General features: G+C 47.2%; 1 protein-coding gene across 1 annotated transcript in view; it reads right to left on the reverse strand.

Moving 5' to 3' along the window:
* Nucleotides 1-18,253, reverse strand: part of WWC1 (WW and C2 domain containing 1) — a 70,176-nt gene extending 51,923 nt beyond the window's left edge. Inside the window, exon 1 of the mRNA XM_074155735.1 lies at nucleotides 18,135-18,253. Coding sequence (XP_074011836.1) covers nucleotides 18,135-18,253 — 119 coding nt within the window. The remainder of the gene's footprint in view (nucleotides 1-18,134) is intronic.
* Nucleotides 18,254-18,604: the final 351 nt, after the last annotated feature.

Genomic DNA, 18,604 nt, shown 5'->3' on the forward strand with positions numbered 1-18,604 from the left:
GTCACTCCCATAAAAAGCATTTCTCCCACCTTCCAGCCCCACACACACTTTCCTAGCTCCTATTCCCAAACAGCTCTGCTCTCCCCAGTCGCACCCTCCAAGCCCTCCCACAAGCTGCTTCCATTCAGTAACACAACACAAGAGCACCCAGACCTCTCTGCCGGGTGAATGTACAGCCGGGTTAGCGGGACCCAGCAGCCGGGAGCACGCCAGCGACGGAGGAGTGTCAGGAAAAGAAGTGGCACTGGGGAAAGCCACCACCCCCTTGCTGGTTGTGATGAGCTGTCTGGCTGCTCACCAGACTTCTGGGCACCAAACTCATAGATGAGCTTCATCTGCCGTGGAATCATAATTAAAACTGGTCCTCTCGAGTGGCCCATCTTCTCCAGCTGCCAGACTTTGCCTTGCTACTGCTTTCAGACTCATTATTACTTATAAATGAAGTGCACAGAATCGGCCAGCTTTAGAAGCTGGTCCCTTAGATTTAGGCACACCCTTGGATCAGGGCAGCCCTGCTGCAGGACTGATGGACGCCCTGCCACGGGACCCACAGACTGCAGGAAGCGACACCCAGAAGTCGTGACAGGGAGCCGTTTGCCGGAGCTCTGTGCAGCCGCAGGGCTGCGCCCAGCCCGGCCGGCAGAGGAATGTGCTCGCTGACTGCACCTTTTCATCTCGATAAGGATTTTCAAGGTCATGTTCACTTCCCTGCCGGCTCCTCCCCGGCTCCAGTGCAATCTCAAGCACGCAGCCCTGGGCCCTGGTGCTCATTCCCACCCTCCGCGTCTCCCGGACTCCGGCACAACCCGCGGCATTCCCCCGCAGCAGTACACCCCGGCTCCCCAGTGAGCTGCACCGCTCCCCCGAGAGCGAGCGGGCACAGCACCGCAGCAGCAGCCGCTTCAGCAGCAGGACCAGCAGCTCCTGCGCTGCAGGGTCAGGAGAACTCTGCAACGGGGCTTGTGACCTCCAGGATTAACATTTCTGAATTAGATGTTTCATATAAGAACAGGTTGCAGCCAGGGCCAAAGCCTCAAACTCTGAGAGAGGAGGGCTCTAGTCGTAACTCATGTCATGCACGCTGCAGAACATAGCCACACAATCCGGTGAGCCTGTCCTCAAGGCAGCATGGAGACTGCCTTCGGGGACAGCCTCTGTCACCCTGTCCCCACACCCCCAGAACAGCCAGCCAAACCAGCCTGGCACTGGCCACCAAGGGGAAGAGCTGCTGGCCAGCCTGGGGCTCCAAGGAAAGGCAGTGGTGATGGTGCCAGGCCTGGGGAGCCCCGCTCCTCCGGGCACAGGGGGGACAGCCCCCTGTTCCCCACCCAGCGGCCATCGGTGCATAGATACAAGCAGCTCAAGGACCCGCAGATGCTCCTCACACCACGTAAGATTTGTAGATAACTACTGGAGAATCATACATGCTGCCTGCTTACAAAGCCAGCTAATTATACAATCTGTTAAGCATGTATGCACACACAACGGTGCTTTGAGTCATTAGGGGACGGGATTTATACTTCACTGCACGCATCTTGCTCTTTGTGAGTGCGTGCCTGGATACAGCCAAAATGAACACAAGTATCTGGAATGTCTGCAGCTCGCCGGCCAGCCCATCTGAATACAAAGCTGAGTGCCTGGCTGTATGTGACCCCAGTTGCACATATTGCTCCCCCAACCACGCCGAAAATCCCCATTCCCTTCTTTACCACGCCGAGCATCTGCAAGCAGGGCACGGCATAACATTTATGCCATATTCTGGAGCTGTGAGGGCAATGTCAGCAAGGACAAAGCAGCAATGCAGGTGACAGGTTGTGAAGACAAAGAGCTGGACATCGGAGCCAGCAGCCCTGCCTGCCGTAATGCGGCCATCCCGGCTTTAATCCCAGCAGAATCCCAGTGCTCCGGCCCGACCGGCAGGGACCTCGGCTCCAATGGCAGCAGCCACTCCTCGGCAGCCAAGCCCAAACCAGATGTAGATCCCTGTCCTAGGTGTTTGCCAGGCAGATAATTCCAATCAGAGATGCAACCTCTCCCCTTCAGTCATTTCCCCTTCATTTACTAGTGCCAGATTTTGCCCCCACTGCTTTCGGGCAATGGCTCTCTCCAGAGCAGCCCAGTGCTTTTTATGTAAAAACTGAGAGCAATAGCTATGTTTTTCATGGATTATATGATCTTTCTGGCATTTCTTATTTTAGGAAAAGTTTCTTCTGCTGAGGATTTCACTTCAGCTTCCCAGATCTCCAAATATCTAACATTACCTGCAGGTCTGCTCTACACCCTCTAATTCAATTGGCTGCATACTATGGAATGCCCTGTCCTAAGGAATCGTATACCTATACTTTATGCTATACTTTCAGAGGAAGGTACTCGGCACAGGATTTTCCATTTTTACCTTCTATGCATTGCCATTTAGCCCGATTATTTAACATGAACTCCAAACCAGAAGGATTTTAAGCATTTGGTGCATAAAGTACAAAATACTATTTAGAAGCTTTGTAACAAGTCAAGACCATTTCACATGTTCCTTTTCCCTGCAAGTCAGGGGAAGCAGAAGATACCAACTCTAAGAGTTGTCTTGGAAATGTGAGTTGGTCAAAATAAGCTCTTAAAAATCTCATAGAGACCACGCAAACCTAGCAAGTTACGGTAGGAAATCACATCTTTCTTTATGCCACATCAAGCCCCAGCACCTGCTCATCTCTAACAGGGTATGTTCTCTCAGTTTTCAAAGCAGGTGGTGTAACCAGGAAAAGATCATGGTGTAGATACCTCTATGCGCTCCTCACAAAATAAGCCCTCCTTGTACAGCAACCTAGCAAACAAGTCACAGGATCTGCAGGTGCTTTAAGGTAGAAGACACTCCTGAGATTTTCTTGTGGGGCATGAAATGCCCTGGGTCACCAGAGACATCAGCCAGAGAACAGCCTGCCTTTCTGGGAGGAGTGGGACAAGAGGCAGCATTACTTTCCAAAAAACCATGCTTAAGAGCCAAGTTAATTAGCAACTCAATTGCTATGTTCAACTCTTTTATACATCCACCTTGCTCACACAAGAAAGTACTAACAAATTTGCCTATTTAAATCACCACCACTGGATTTCCAACCTAACAGCTCCACAAGATGTCGTCCACATGTCAAGAGATGTCAACTTCCAGAATAGGATGTCTCTCTATACATTTAGGTTGTTCTTATCTCCAGTCACCTTAAACAGTACCTTTCCTTGAAATTTACAGAGCAAGGTTCTGAAAAACAAACTACTTAAGAGTCTGTCTTCTCTATGCCCAGTCCAAATCCTGTAGAGCTAACATTGTCAGAAAGACATCATTGTGCAGCTTACCTTAGTCCTGTTTCCCCTTCTTCCACCCATCCAAAAAACAGAAAAGTCTGGGTGTTTCTTTCAGACAGTGTAAAATACTATTTTGTTCCAAGACCCCTCAACAACATCCAGCAGTATTCGTAGCTGCCAAAGGATAAGAAGCAGATGAACCATTAAACTCCATTTTAAGTCTTACTCAGTGCAAACCAGTATTTGTAGCAAGATACTTCAGGTAAAACTAAAGCAGCCGGGGAGGTGGGAAGCGTTATTGGAGCCAGAGCTCTGCGGGTACGCACCGCAGCAGCGGGCAGACACCAAGGAGCACAGCCTGTACACACCAAGCATGCTGCTCCCTGACCAAATCACACCAGGCACTCTGCAAATTATCAGTTGCCTGATCTGGCCTCAGCTGTAACTTGTTTATAAAACTTACTGAAGCTCTTCGAATACAACCATCACTGTTGCTCAAGGCAATTACCTAAAATAGCTATTCATTCCCATCCTCCTTTTTTAAGTCAAAGCTGTATCTAATGGATCTGACATTGCGCCTTATAGCACGATATATCTGATCTTAAGCAAGCCATCACGAGAGCTCACGGGTTTGAAATTTGCTGCTTAACTGAGTACTACTTCACCATCAGCACCTGAATGAAATGCAACTCCCATGCCAGCATTTTCAGCAAATAGTTTCACTGTATTATTCATTTTATTCATTTCTACCCAAATGCCAATCTACACCATCAATGCAGAATTCTCAACATGTATATTAATGTACTCCTATCAGCTCAGCTAAAAAAATCATTATCCACAGGTCAGCTCATCTGCAAAGACCACACTGAAATTCTCCAACACACAAAATACTCCTCTTGCCCCTGCCTAGTGTCTTTAAGATAACCTACAGACTGATCCAGAGAACCAACTTGCTATCAAGTTCCAAAATCAGTGATGAATCTGCAGAACTACTGAAAACACAGACCTCACTGGCAGAGGTCTTTGAACACTCCTCCTCCCATTAATAATGCCCTTTATTCAATGTCCTTCTAATAATTGCCAAATCAATGGCATAAACAGATGCTGCTGCTGTTCCACACCAGAGAAGACAAAGGACAGCAATATTGCAGAAACTGCAGGGCTTGAGATGAATGAAACATGACATGGAAATTCTCTCTAACAGCATTTCAGAGAATAATGTTGAGTGCTTTGCTAGGCTCCCGAGCAACCACACGCTGAGCGAGGCCAACATGCAGGTAAACTGGTGCCTCCCGTTATGCATGCAGAAGATACAGGGAGGAGATCCAGAAAGAAGCACAAACCTTTTTAGATGTCACCTTCACAGTGTCGCAGCAGATGGAATTACAGCCCACGGCGCAGCACTGAGAAAGCATCAATCTGATATTTAAGCTGTCTGCTTTGAAAGACAGACTATAAGTGACAGGGCTGCCTCGCTGAACCCATGCTTGCCACCCGTGGTGCCAGGCAAGCACAGCACAACCACACTGACTGCGGCTCAGGAGCAAGCTGTGACTTCCAGAGGAACTGTGTTTCGCAGGAAGGTGGCTGCCACCCAGCAGGTCACTGCTGTTAAAGACAGTCCCTTGGGACATTCCAACTTACTGCAGCAGCAGCAATGATGCCCAGAAAAAGAGGTAGCAGTTTTCCATGTGCCAGCGACCTCAGTGAGGAGACGGATGGGCACTAGGGCTGGAGTAATGGCTACCACCCATGGCCAGAAGGCTCAGTTGTTCCTCAACCCGCTCCAGCCCCAACAGTGGGGCTTGTGCTCAGGCCCACAGCAGCACGAGAGGGCAAGACTAAATGATGCACTCCAGCCACAACCAAGCTCTAGGGCAAAGGTTCTTACTTTTTCCACCAGCAAATGTACAAGTGGTCACAATACTGTAAGCAATGATTCACTGTGCTCTTCTGAGATGGATCCAGAGGCAGTCACTTATGGTTACTAAAATGGGGGAGGGAATCAAATTCACATCCCATCCAGCCTCTTCGTAAGCAGCCCTCATTATAAAAAATAGGTTTGTTAATAAATTAAACCCTTCTATTTTTCCTTATTAATATATAATACAAAATACTGGCATAAAACCAGCTCATCCAGCCTCACAGTAATCTGAAACATCCCACCCCACACATCAGCCATTCCCGTCTGCACCTGAACCACTAAGTGTCCACCATATAAAGCCAGGAAGTCACCCACTCAGGGTTCAGCCTAAGAAGGACAGAGTTCGGTTACCCCAACTTTGTCCTTTCTACGGAACTAAACTAATTCATATTCTTCAAGTACCCAGTGCTGCGTTTCCATCCCCTTACGTGACCAGCCACCAGGCCAGACACACTGAAGCTCCGACACGGCAGACAATAACAAATTCTCAGTGCTCATTGTAAAAGCAACAACTTTTCAGTTACCTGGAAACACTACTTCAAATCAACCCAAGTACAGCTTTGTACAGCAGAGCCCCCAGGCACCAAAGGGACATCACCTCTGCCACATGCCTCCCTGATCACAACACAAGACAGCAACAGGGAATCCAGGGCTCTTCTCTCATCATCAAGGAGCAGACCCTACCTGTGACCGAATGAGAAAAACAAGTAAACAGGACTAAAGGGGCAATTTGTTACACCTGTGCCAGCCAGAAAAATGCATATATAGTCCTTAGTGAATTGAGTGCAGTGCCCTGTTTTCTTGCTCAGTCAAATCAAAGCATCCCAGCAGCAGGCTGTTACAAAACAGGAGCAGGAAAGCTAAATCAGACACCACCTTCCAAGAGGGACTAACCTCAGCAGGGAGGAAAGAACACGAGAACTTTGCTGCTTTTACCTTCCAGCGTGAACGTACTTTATATTCTTCCCAACACAAACCTGATGCACAAAGGAGAAAGAGCTCATAAAGCTACAAAAAGGAGCAATTCCAGAATATCAGCGGAGTGCAAGTAAGCGACACTGTGTAATGGTCCAGATAAAAGAATAAACCACAGCTTTCCCAACAGGTAAGAGGGTATTTACATTGATGTAACTGAACGTGCTTAGCTCCAGTTTTAAGAACTGAGAAGAACTTTAATCCAAAAAAATTAATCATAGTAATACAGGAACACTTGCCATCACAGAAGTCCAGTGCTTCCTGGCCACCAGTCTGCTGCACAAGCAAAGCAGCTGGTGAACCTGGAGAGATCACTTCCAGCTGCGAAAGGACCCCCAGGGAGGCGAGGGCAGCCACAGAGCATATAACACAACTGTATGACAAGTCCCAAACTTATCTTATCACAGCAGTATTAGAGGCATATGCTGAACTCTGTTTTTTCAGCAGGATGCCTGTCAGTTGCTGTCCCATTTGCAAAGTATCATTTAGTCCAAAGACAGAAGGGCAAGACAAGCCAGTCATGTCACCCCACCCTACACAGAAACTCTGCGTCTCACAGAGCACTCACCGGCCATAACAACCCAAGCTGCGGGAAACAGTTATTCTACAGCAGTACTTTTCCCCACTCATGATGTTAAAGGCATATACTTTATCCATTTTCTTCTTTATTTTTGTTATATGAAGAACTGAGACTACAACCTTTAAAGGCAATTCACTTCAATTGTACAAAGGCTACTTCATCCAGACATCGGCACTCCAAGCTCTATTACTCATCTGCTTCTTCCCTTACCTACAAGATATGAAAGTTTAGACAAAGGTATTTGACATTAAAATCAGTTGAGAAAAACATCCTAACAAGTTTCCAAGTCTATTTGTTTTTCTTAGCATGATAAGCTTTACAATATTTCTCGCAAGTCTCTGCTTCTCGTGTTTTGTTCAAGACTTACTGATTATCCTAATAAAATAATGCCCAGAGAACATCAAAAAATCTTTTAATAGAGTGAAAATTAGAGTATCAGATCTATTACACCACCCAGCCTTTCCCCTTCACTGGAGAAGCATTAGAGCCTTTGGACATCTCATTTCAACAAGAAGGTTATTTAGTTCTAGAGTTTAGAGTAAAGTATTTAATCGCTAAAGGATTTGCAAATTACACATGAATATGCATGTAGCACTTCTCACCATGACATAAATCCTATTGTATATTTATGAATGGATTGCTTTGCCTCCAGCTTCTACATGTATATAAACACAGGTTTTAATCTTCAATTCCTTACTCCCTCCCTTCTTTTTAAGGAGTTGCTTAAACAAATCTGCATTTTTGGAATCTATTATCTACAGTGTATTTCTTCTTGCCCTTTTTTTTTTTTTAAAAACTTTGTAAGCCTCCTTCTCCCATCAGGCAAAATGCTTACTTTATGAAAGGCTTTAAAGACCCTGTAAGCACAGCCATAAGAGCACTAAGCAACAGCGTTACACAGCTTGTGCGAGAGAATGTTGGAGCAACAACCACTGGAAAAAGGAGTGCTCTGAGCATCAGAGCTGGGGACACAAAGGCATGAGATGACAGGTCAATAGATTGCCTTGGACCGCAAAGACACCAGCTAAGGGGAATTAAACCCTACATAAGCATCTAGGAAGCAACATAAAGATATTATTATAAAATCTTTAATTCACACTGACATAACTCCATTATTCCCTACACCTTTCATCAGGTATCTACACCGGTCACAAAGCCCCTGGATAAAAGCAGCATTTCAGCCTGTCTTCAACAAAACATTTGGTGAGAGGCACTACTGTCATCCAGAGAGGTGTGACCATACATTTGCCCAGCTACTCCAGGGAAGGAACTCAGACAATAATGCCTTTAAAGGTCACCGTTAAAATGATTTGATTTAGGTTATCTGCAAATCTATTCTGTAATAAATCTGATTGCAAAGATTGCAAAGAAACACTTACCAACACACAGCACTCCATCAGAAGCCAGTGTCATGAGCAGGTTTCCAAGCAGAACGATTACAGGTGTGAATTACCACTTGGATTGTTCTCGTTTTCGTTACTACACAGCAAAGCACTACACACCGAGGAGTTAACTGCACCAGCTGCCTTCCTCTTCCAATGACCTGGTCTCACTTGGCTCTGCTCAGAAAACGGGAGCAGCCATCGAGTCCCAGCCTGCATCTTGCTGCCCTGCGATAGGGAGCACAAGGGCTCTGGCAGCAGTCACAGAGACATGATGGGACACGGCCTGACACAAGACCAAGTCCTCCCACCCCCAAATAGTCATGGCCTGTTCACACATCAAAACCGGACTGTGAACCACAGCATGTTCAGCTGCCGTCATGTCTTCCTCCAATAATCGAGGGATCTTTTCCCCATGGGGAGGAAGACCCACCACAGCACCTGATCCATAGTGACCATGCTAGGAAGCATCACCAGCCCATCTGAGCTACTGAAGATGCAACACAACTTGTCATAACTAACATCCAAAACTGCTGGAGCCTGCGTCTGGGAAGCAGATAGAAAACAAATCAGGAAGCACTATGGGGTATTAGCTGCAGACTACTGGGCAAATAGAGAATAAAGATGAGAAAATTCAACACAGAACATTTGCTTTAGGGATAAAAGTGGCATTTACAAAGGATGTGTGAAAACACCAGTTCAGTTGCAAATTTGTCTTTGCAAACTGAGATTTCTATCTATGCAACTGACCCTTTTGCAAATGGCCAAGCCAGGTTCCTCAGCCACATACACCTCCCTTTCCACCCACACATTCTTCTCCTAAAAATAAATCTTAAAAAGTAAGTGAGGAGTACTGCCCAAGGAGTGTAAGAGATCAAGCAAGCAAACAACATGTGCTTTAAGAAAGTATTTACATTCAGGTTATGCTTTCCTTAGCATCCTGTAAAGACCATGATGGCAGATACCTTCTAAATTGAATTACTAGTGAGCCAATTGCATGAGAAACTAAGTGCTATACAATAGTCTATGAATAATTAACAGATGACATATGACAATATATCTACCTTTATATGGAATTATAGACCATATCAACTGAAAAAATATCACATTGATATCTGCATTTAAGACTAGATTTAAGTTAAATCTGGAAGCTTCTACATTCAAATTTGAAAAGCAAAAAATAGGAAAGTTAAAGTCTAATACATCTTGCAAAACCTTGGTGCCCCAGAAAGCCATGGGACATGGTAGCAGCCGTGACATTTCACTTTCCTACATACATCAGTTAAAATAAGACAGAATAACACTCACCAAGGACTGTAAGAAGATCTCTTTACCAGACAAGTTCATGTCTAGAATATTGGAAAACTTACTTTGAGAACTAGCTGTTAAACAGCCTAAAGCCTTCTATGTATGTGTCCAGGTAAAAATTAAATAATCAGTGTCCCATCAAGGCAACAGATCGTTTAACTTTGATGCTTAGATCTAGCAGTGTAAAATACTTACTAGTGACGTAAGAAAAGACAAATGCCTAATCTGGCTGACCCATCACCACCCAAGACAGGCCACCAGCCCCAGAGGCTTCCCAGGAAAACAGACTAGATAATTTGCAGAGCTGCACAACACGTGATGCAGTCAAATACTCTACATTATCATCTCCACCCAAATTCCCTTTGAGATAATTTGGATAAGCAGCTCAAAAAACATACTCAAGCTTTCATAGTTATGTGACTACAAGAACTTCCAAGTGTCCAGGATGACGCTGTCAGTGAGATGACTCTTCCCATTCACTCAGGGGTTAGATGCCACCGTCCAACAGATTGCTGCTGCCAATCCATGGTGGCAACCTGCCTGAGTCCCTCAAAGGGCGTCCCACAGGATTCATGCGCTCGAGGTTGGAGCTCGGAGGCTGCATGGGCAAGGGGACAGCCTGCACAGCTGGGCCAACAGCATGTCTTGTAGCACTCACAGAGGCTCAGCTGCCACATGAAATCAAAAGTTGTGCCTGGGACAAGCAAAATTAATGGCAAAGTTATCCAGAGCACAGCTTTATAGAGCAGTTCTGGGGCTACCTACGTTTTCCTGTGCTGTTCTAAGCGTCCAGAAGATTACTTTGGCCGCTGCTGTTCCACTGCAGGCCATCCTCCCTGTGGTAGGGTGGTGAGGGATGAAATAGCAGAGAGCCCTCTCCTTAGCATGGGACCACCCTTGTTCTGAGTACAAAGCTATTAAGGCAGTTGTAAGTCACACATGAGAAATTTGCAAGTTGTTGCAAGGTCATTTAAGCAATAGTTTCACTTACATTTTGGTTCAAAATAGTTATGTGACCACCTTACATCTCAACTCTGCATAGAGCAGATATGAATGGCTGCCTCTTGCAAATCAATACTGTTTATTGCATGCTTTAAATCAATAAAGATTTCCTCCACAGAGTAAATTCTTCTAAAACAGTGATTAGGCATTTGAGGAGAACTAAATAGTTTCACTGAACAGTACCATTAGTCCTGAAACATCAGCTTGACATCCCAGCCAGAAAGCACTTTATCAGAACTAATTAATCCCCACAGTACCTCTATAAGATTGAGAAAGCAATTCATCTGCTTTTTAAATGTGTTGGGTACTTATGTTGCAGAACATCGTGGCTGGGGTGGAAGCCGTAAGCACCAGCATAAACAGAGAACAAACCAAGCCAGCAGAACCCATCCAAAAGCATGAAAAAACAGAGAACGCTGACAGCTGTAGGATTTGGCTTCTTCGCATCTTCCTGTTACACACCAAACCTCCTGTGACTATCCAGAGAGTCTTCCAGATGTCACTTGACTGGATGAGTGGCAGTGAAAAGCAGTTATTATTCTATTGGGAGCAGTTTTGTCTGTTGTTTGTTCAGCCAATTATCTATGCATGTAGCTTAAAAGGGAGGGGGGAGCGGTAACCTTAGGCTTTGTGAACAAGAACTCTGGGTTTTATTTGAGCAGTTCAAGCTAAGTCTTCATTACCACAAGCAAAGCACGTAACCTTACTAAACAGGTCTCATGAATGGCAACCAGCCAGCATAAAAAGTATCTCTCCAAGGAAGTGGTCAATCTACATAGCTCTCATAGATGTGCACTAGTTTACGTACCTCCACCTGACTTTGCCTAGCTGCTGCCACCCCCTTTTATTCATTTATTTCTTCCAGCTAACACTTGCCTTGCTGGTGGGGCACTCAAGGCCACCAGGTTCAGGCAGCCAGACCCTCCACAGGGAGAACATCAGCAAGGCCTTCCCAAGGCGGCTGCGCCATCTCTCCCCCTCTTTGGGAAAGACTTGAAGTTGTCCCATACTCGACACAAGCGAGTGTCAAGTCAAGCCCAGAATATTTCAATCCTGGCAGAAAGCGAGGTCAGCAGAGCCTCCATAGCACGTGCAGGAAGGCGTTGTGGGGCAGCGAGGCTCCTCAGCATGCTGAGCAGAGCACAAGGCTGGCCTTGCCAGCACGCAGTCACCTTCAGGAGCACAGAATACGAATCAATCATTTACTAATAGATCCCTCCAGTAACTGAGATAAGATCCCAGTCCAAAAATGGTGTGTGCCAGGTCAGTGACAGGAGCACCCTCAGCCACCTAGCACACATAATTTCTTTCTGTACACGTTATTTCATTAAACTTTTTTGGACAAGTCTTCCCGTATTTTCCAATAAGTTTTCTGGCACAAGCAGAGGAATTTAAATCAGATTCAGACATGGAAAAATTTGCTGCAAACTCATCTTCCCATTACTGTGCTAGCTATGAAGACACCAGTGCAAATGACACCTTTAGGAGATGCTCTGCCCCGCTGCTGGGCTCCAGCAAGTGAAAATCATCTACTCTCCCTGTAAAACTGTCAGAAATCACAGGGAAAAGCTAAGCACCTCCAGCTCTGGGAACACCTCCTCAGCTGGGCCGGCAGAGAGCCTGACTGGGTCAAGTGCATGGGGAGAGTTTCACAAGTGCATCCTCGGCAGCATTCCCCAGTTGCCCCCAGAGCCAGCTCCACTCCCACACCTCCTACCCTGCTGCTCAGCCCTGGCTATGCCAGCACAAGATTCTGCACAGGCATACACCACCTGGATCAACTGTTTCTGTAAAATAAACCCAGACAGTAAAATAACATTCCTCAGCCAGAACAGTTTCTGGACCTTGCTCCCTGCAGTGATAAAGAATTTAACTCCGGTGGCAGCAGCAGCTTGAGGTGCCCCATCAGCAGCATCACCGAGCACCTGCCCCAGGTGACCAACACAGCAGCCACCTCTCACCTGCCATACCCACATCTTCTGGGATTTACTAGCCCATTTTCTGCCATTCCACTGGATGGAAATCAAGAGAACTACTTTGATATGAAAATAAACGACCTACATGGGGATGAAATTGTTGATCCCCTTGCCAACTAAGTTTTTGGTCCGTGGCAGTGTCACTAACTTCACAAGCCATCAGTCTTTGAGGCAAAATTAAAGGACTGATCTTGTGAGCAAGATGACCTTGCCAGAACAGAAGATGAAGCTCAGCCTACATATTTCTAAACAACACGATTTACAGAAATTCCTTCAAAAGCAATTCTGATCTTTTAAGACTTGGAATTCCCCAAGATGCATTAAAAAGCCGCTGAGCTGAACAAAACTTCACATTCTCCTTTTTTTTTTCATGTTCCATAGGGAAGTAAGATAAAAATAATGCTTTTAGTAGCTCTAAAGTCACTGCCAACATCCTCTGCCACTATACACGTGTGCGTACCACACCTTTAGCAGTGATGCCCTTGTTACAGCATCATACCTGTTGTTCCCAGCTGCCCTCCCCAGCTGGAAGTGAGTTCACACAAGCCAGGAAGCCCACCGGTTCTGCCAAGCAGCCCCTGCAGCCTCCAAAGAAATCAATACATCCCTCCACAGGGTTTGCCTGGGGAGTCTCGGGGGGGAAAAAAGACAACAAAAAACAACAAAGTTCAATTTTCCATAACTGAAGAGGTCTGATTGATTTCAGCTCCAATCCACTTCTTCCAACTACAGATACAGCATGTGTTAATTCCTCTTGGAAGACTCTTGATATTAATAAATTTCAAAAATTCAAGTGTCACAATAATCTTACTTGCTGTCCTTGTCTCCCTATGTATTAGCACTTAGATAAACCAATTAATCTTCATTCGCTGTGGAAAAAAATTTGTAAGAACAGCACAAGTACTACACATTAAGACACCTGTTCCCAGAGATGGCACTTAGATGACTAGGAAGACCCCATTTCTGTCACTCCCTTCTGTACTCATCAACGGTTTCTTAGGGCACATGCTGAACCGCCTGTTCTTTATAAAATAATTAGCTATTTTGGGGAATGTACATACAGAAAGCAGCAGATTCACATAGATATGACAGGGTGTTTGGGTAGCTATCAGTAAAGAGAGGCAACAGGAGGCATCGCACTAGCAGCCTTCAGCTGCACGACCTACGCTGCTGCCAGGGATGAAAGAAAAACCTGGGGAAGAGAAATGTTCCATCTTTGAGAATTTTTCTCTCTTCTCCTTATGCTTACTGATTTTCACCTACAGGAAAGCACAGCTCCTTTTATTCTTGCTGCTTTTCATTGCCCTCCCTTCTTCTAGCCCTTATATTTTGGAGAATGCCCACATTTAAGTTAGCTATATTTAGCCTTATTGCAGTGATTACTGTTATGCTATAGGCAAGTAATCCAAGTAGTGGACAGTTACATATAAGATTTGAGCATGATGCTCACATTTCTAAATCTTTAACGCAAGAAGTCTGTAGATCAAGTGTGCAGAGCAGACTGGGGATGAAAAGCTTTGAGATCAGAATAATGCAGAGGAGACAAAATACCCTGCAGTATTTCGCATCAAGCCTAGAAGGCAGACCTAGAGGGGCATGGCTGGATGAGTGTGCTCTCTATATGGCATGCCCTGCTTTTCTTCAGTAAGATCCTCAGGCTCAGCAAACCTGAATCTTCCTGAGTAAATATCTATTTTAAATGCACAAGGTTTTTTTACATGTGACAACACATACATTGGCATATATTGGCCCTGAACCTTGGCAAATCTCTTCCCCAATTCTCTTTACCAAAGCTCTACTTTGGAGGTTCAGCCTGGAAAAACCACCATATGGAGCAGGAAGGGATTTCAGCGAGCACCTGCAGAATCTGGGCTTTCATTTAATAAATGTCTCCAACCCTTTACATCAGTAAGAGCCTTCAAGAAATGAAGGGCCATCAGCTGAGGCACTGCTGCCTCCCAAAATTGAAAACATCTGCTGCTGTTTAGCAGCTTCACCAAACTTAAGCTAGAAGTGCTATTTCACTAGCTTTCATTCTCAACAGGAGTCCAATAATAGGGGTAAAATGAGAAGTTCAGTCAGCACCATCCAAAATAACCTAGAAAAAACTGCTTACACCACCATGCCAGCAGGAAGAGTATGAGACCACAAACACTGGAGAGTGGGACAGGTTATCAGGCATCTCCAAATCCTCAGTGCAACCAGGAAGCTTCTCAGTGAAAAGGCAAGGAGAAATGAAAAAAATCTATCCTCTTCCAAGATGGTTTGACGGAGAGCAGAGGTTCCCCTAAACCTGGTTAAGAATCCAAGGAGAGCACACCATGATACCCACCTCTAACCCTCATTTCTGATGAAAGCAGAAGTCTCATTCGGTGGACTCCGTTGGTACAGATCCTGATTCCCACTGATGTTTAGCAACGGACAGCACCTGGTGCTAACATTTTGAGACACCATTCTTATTTTCTGTTCGGTCATCAGTATAGCAACTCAGTGCAGACGCACCCTCTGTGTTAAGAGAGCAGGGACAGCTCTCTGGCACATTGTACCAAATGGTGTGTACTGGTACATACCTGACAGATCACGCTCGCTTTTAAAACTAGGAATGACAAATTTCTTCCCCTAGCTCAGAAAGGTTTGAGCTCCTGTTACTCTGTATCCATCCAAGTCCTGAATTATCTGATTTCAAACAAACCTACAAAAAAAATAGCTATATAAGCTTCCTTTTACACAAGGAAAAACACAGGGTTTTCCCCCACCTGGTCACTGGAACTGCCGTACAGCTTTTTAACCCAACATTCTTGCTTACAAGGTACCTTGATTCTTTTCTGCTACACCATCCCACAGGTACAGTAATGGTTATGTCACAAAATTCTCCAGGTTATTTAACCTTAGATGATTTCCCAAAATGCTCTTAACATCCACAGGCTTTCCAGGACTGCCCTGAAGTCTAGTATACCCTTGAAAGGTAAGAGATAAGAGTGCTCTGACGTGCAGTTGCTTCAATCAAGCATCACTCAGGTCAGCTTTACAGAAGAATGAGATGCCACCAGGTGCCAGTGACTTCCCACTGGCAAAGTCTAATGGCCCCTCTTACCAACAGCCCACCTGCAGGACTGGTGTCCTGCATTACAGGAGAGCTGGAAAACGCCCCACTGCCTTCACTAGCTCTTGACTTCATACAGTCCAAGGTGGGACCTCAGCTGGCCTTACAACCCCCCATGTGTCCCCAGCCAGGCCAGCTCCCCTAGCAGCCTATTAAACCCACCTCAGCACAACCACAAACCTCACACAACTGCTGTCACAAAAACAATGGGCAAGCCCATGCCCTGAAGCGAGATGGTATCTCTGCTCATGTTCATTTCCACTAAATTAAGCTAGAATGAAAGATTTAGGGAAGGTATAAAAATCTGCATTTCCTATCTTTAGCTACCAGTTGTTGCTCCCTGAATAAACTGATAAATATTAAAAAGGTACAGTCCTACTGACTAGCAACTGGGTTCAGAGTGAGCCCTAACACATGCATCTTTCTCCACAGCCCTCAAACTTGCAGTTTTACAGCCATGTTTCCCAATATCAATTGCTTTTCTCTGGGTAAAAGACAGCATGTGTAAGCACACCACACAGAGCACTGTAGTAAATACACAAACCAACCTCTCAGCTGCAGCAATTTTAAAGATGACTTGTAAAAGGCTACACTTTAAATATTTAAACTCAAAATACATTGTTAAAGTCCAATGAGCAGTGCATAAACCCAAGTTCACTACTGCAGGGAACAGGGCATCTTTTGACTTGAGCTGATCAGAAATTCCCCATCAGCTGGTTTTCACACAGCGGTAATCAGTCAAAAGAGAAACTTCTTTCCTGTATGTCAGAGCAGGGCTTCAGCTTACGCAAGCACATGGTCCCCCAGGTGATGAGTAAATGTTGTGTCACACACTTGCTCTAGTGTTGGACCAATAAACTCTTCAAAACCTTGAGGATTTTCAGGGGGAGTGTCCCATAAAGCTTGTTGCCTTGGTAGCGCTACTGGAAGGTGACTCAGACGCAAAGCTCGTCAGGGCCATGTGTATTTAGGTGTATTTCTATGTGCACAACAAATATGTCATATGATACGACTCAGCAGTACGTGTTTGAATATTCTCCCTTAACAGCGGTGAGTAGGTAATGTTTCTGCAACACTCAGTACACATGCGTAAATAAGGCACCCATTTAGTCCTTTCTGTCATGTTTGAATCACTAACCAAGGAAAGATGAGAATTTTTATAAGCCAGTACCAGGCCTATTACATTTCTCACTTGGCTTCATTCTCCATTACAAAATAAAGATGCCAGGAAAGCATTCCTAACTTAAGCCTGTATTGACTTATGACAGTTAAGAAACACACCTTGAAACAATCGTGTTTTAGCTCTTCTTGACCACATTAACAAAAGAGAAGCCTCAAAACACGTTCCAAACCCCCAGCCAGAAGCAGGTTACATTTGTGTACGGTACACACAAGGATTATTCCTGGAATGCAGAACACTTCTTGAAATCTCGTAAAATTGGACAATCATTCACTTCCATGCTTAACAAAAAACCATCAAAGCAGAACTGGAGAGAAGGCAAAGTACTGACATCCTGCCAACAATGGGAGCCCCTTCAAGAAGCCGATCATTGGGGCAAGGAGAATAAAGGAAAACAAATTCAGGAATTACACTAGCTGCCCCAACAGAAGGGTAACACTCACTGTCAGACAGTGGAAGTGTGTAAAATTTATCCATGACAAACCACGTATTCAGATTGTTGGAATTCACAGCCCATCAAGATTTTTGAGTTGGTATGTCTGGGAGCTTCAGCTAACAGAGCATTAAATGTGAAGTTTGGAAATTTCTGATTTCAACAGCCATCCAGTAGTTGAGCTTCCCGCATGCTTGAGTTACCATACCCTGGCTCACCGTAACCACCGCAAGCATGGAGCTGGAACGTGCTAGGACAGAGCATTGCTTGGAAAACGACCTGGATCTTGAACAGTAGGCTGTTTTCTGTTTCTCTCACTTTTAAAGTGAGCAGTACAGGGAAAGAGCTCCTCAGAGCCGGCAGGAACAAGAGGAGACTGCTGGGGAGCAGGAGGGAGACGGCGGCCACCAGAAATGCACCCTGAAGCCAGCGACCTCCCCAATGGCCACGCTGGCCAAGGCCGCAGAGCTGCCTGCAGAGGTGGGCCACTACGGCCCTGACCCCCCAACACCCCCTCCGACCCCGCTCCGCCGGTCCCTCCCGACCGCCCCGAGCCACCGCCGCTCCCGGGGGGGCTGCCCGCCCCTGCCACCCACCGCTCCCCCGGCCGCGCTGATGCCAGCGCTGTGGGATGCAAGGTCTGCAAGATGCCCGGAGAGGGGAACGCAGCTGGGCAGCAAGATGCGAAGGACAAAACAGCCTCGCTGATGTCCCCGCACCCCTCGCCTCCCCCGCGGCGGCAGGTGCCCCGCCGGGGCCACGCGTAAGGGAACCCTGCCCTCCCCTCCCGCCGAGCCAGGCCGGGGACCGGCAGCAGTTACCGCCCGGGCACCCCGGGGGCGAGGGGAGGCCGCGTCGGGCAGCAGACACCCCTCCGACCGCCGCCGTGCCCCGCCGCCCGGCCAGGGCAGGAGAGGCGGCCCCGGGGCGGCGACACACCCCCCCCCCCACACCCCGCTCCCGGCCCCGCCGCCGCCACCCACCTGTCGCGGGGGTCGACCCAGCTGGTGGTGCGGCTGCCGTGGTCGATGTAGTACACCTTCCCGTCGTAGTCCCGCGCCTCCTCCCAGCCCTCGGGCAGCGGCAGCTCCTTCCGCGGCATCGTCCCCTCCGCCGGCCGCGCTGCCCCATCCACCGCTCCGCTCCGCGGCGGGGCGGCAGGGCCGGGCCGGGCCTCCCCTCCCGCGGGCAGCGAGGAGCGGTGCGGGGGCCGCGCCGGCCCAGCCGCGCAGGGAAGCGCCGGCGCCGCCGGGCAGCCTCACATGCCGGCCCCGCGGCGGGGGCGGAGCCGGGCTGAGGCGGGCCGCGGCGGCCGGGGGCGGTGCGGGGAGGGCGAGCCCGCGGTCGGCCCTGCGGCGCGGGGAACCCCGGCCCGCCCGGCCCCTCACGCCTCCATTTCCTGCCGCCCCGCCGGCGGCGGCACGGCCAGTCCCGGGGCGGCTCCGCCCCCGCC

The sequence above is a fragment of the Numenius arquata genome, chromosome 11, assembly GCF_964106895.1.
Source record: "Numenius arquata chromosome 11, bNumArq3.hap1.1, whole genome shotgun sequence".
NCBI lineage: Eukaryota > Metazoa > Chordata > Aves > Charadriiformes > Scolopacidae > Numenius > Numenius arquata.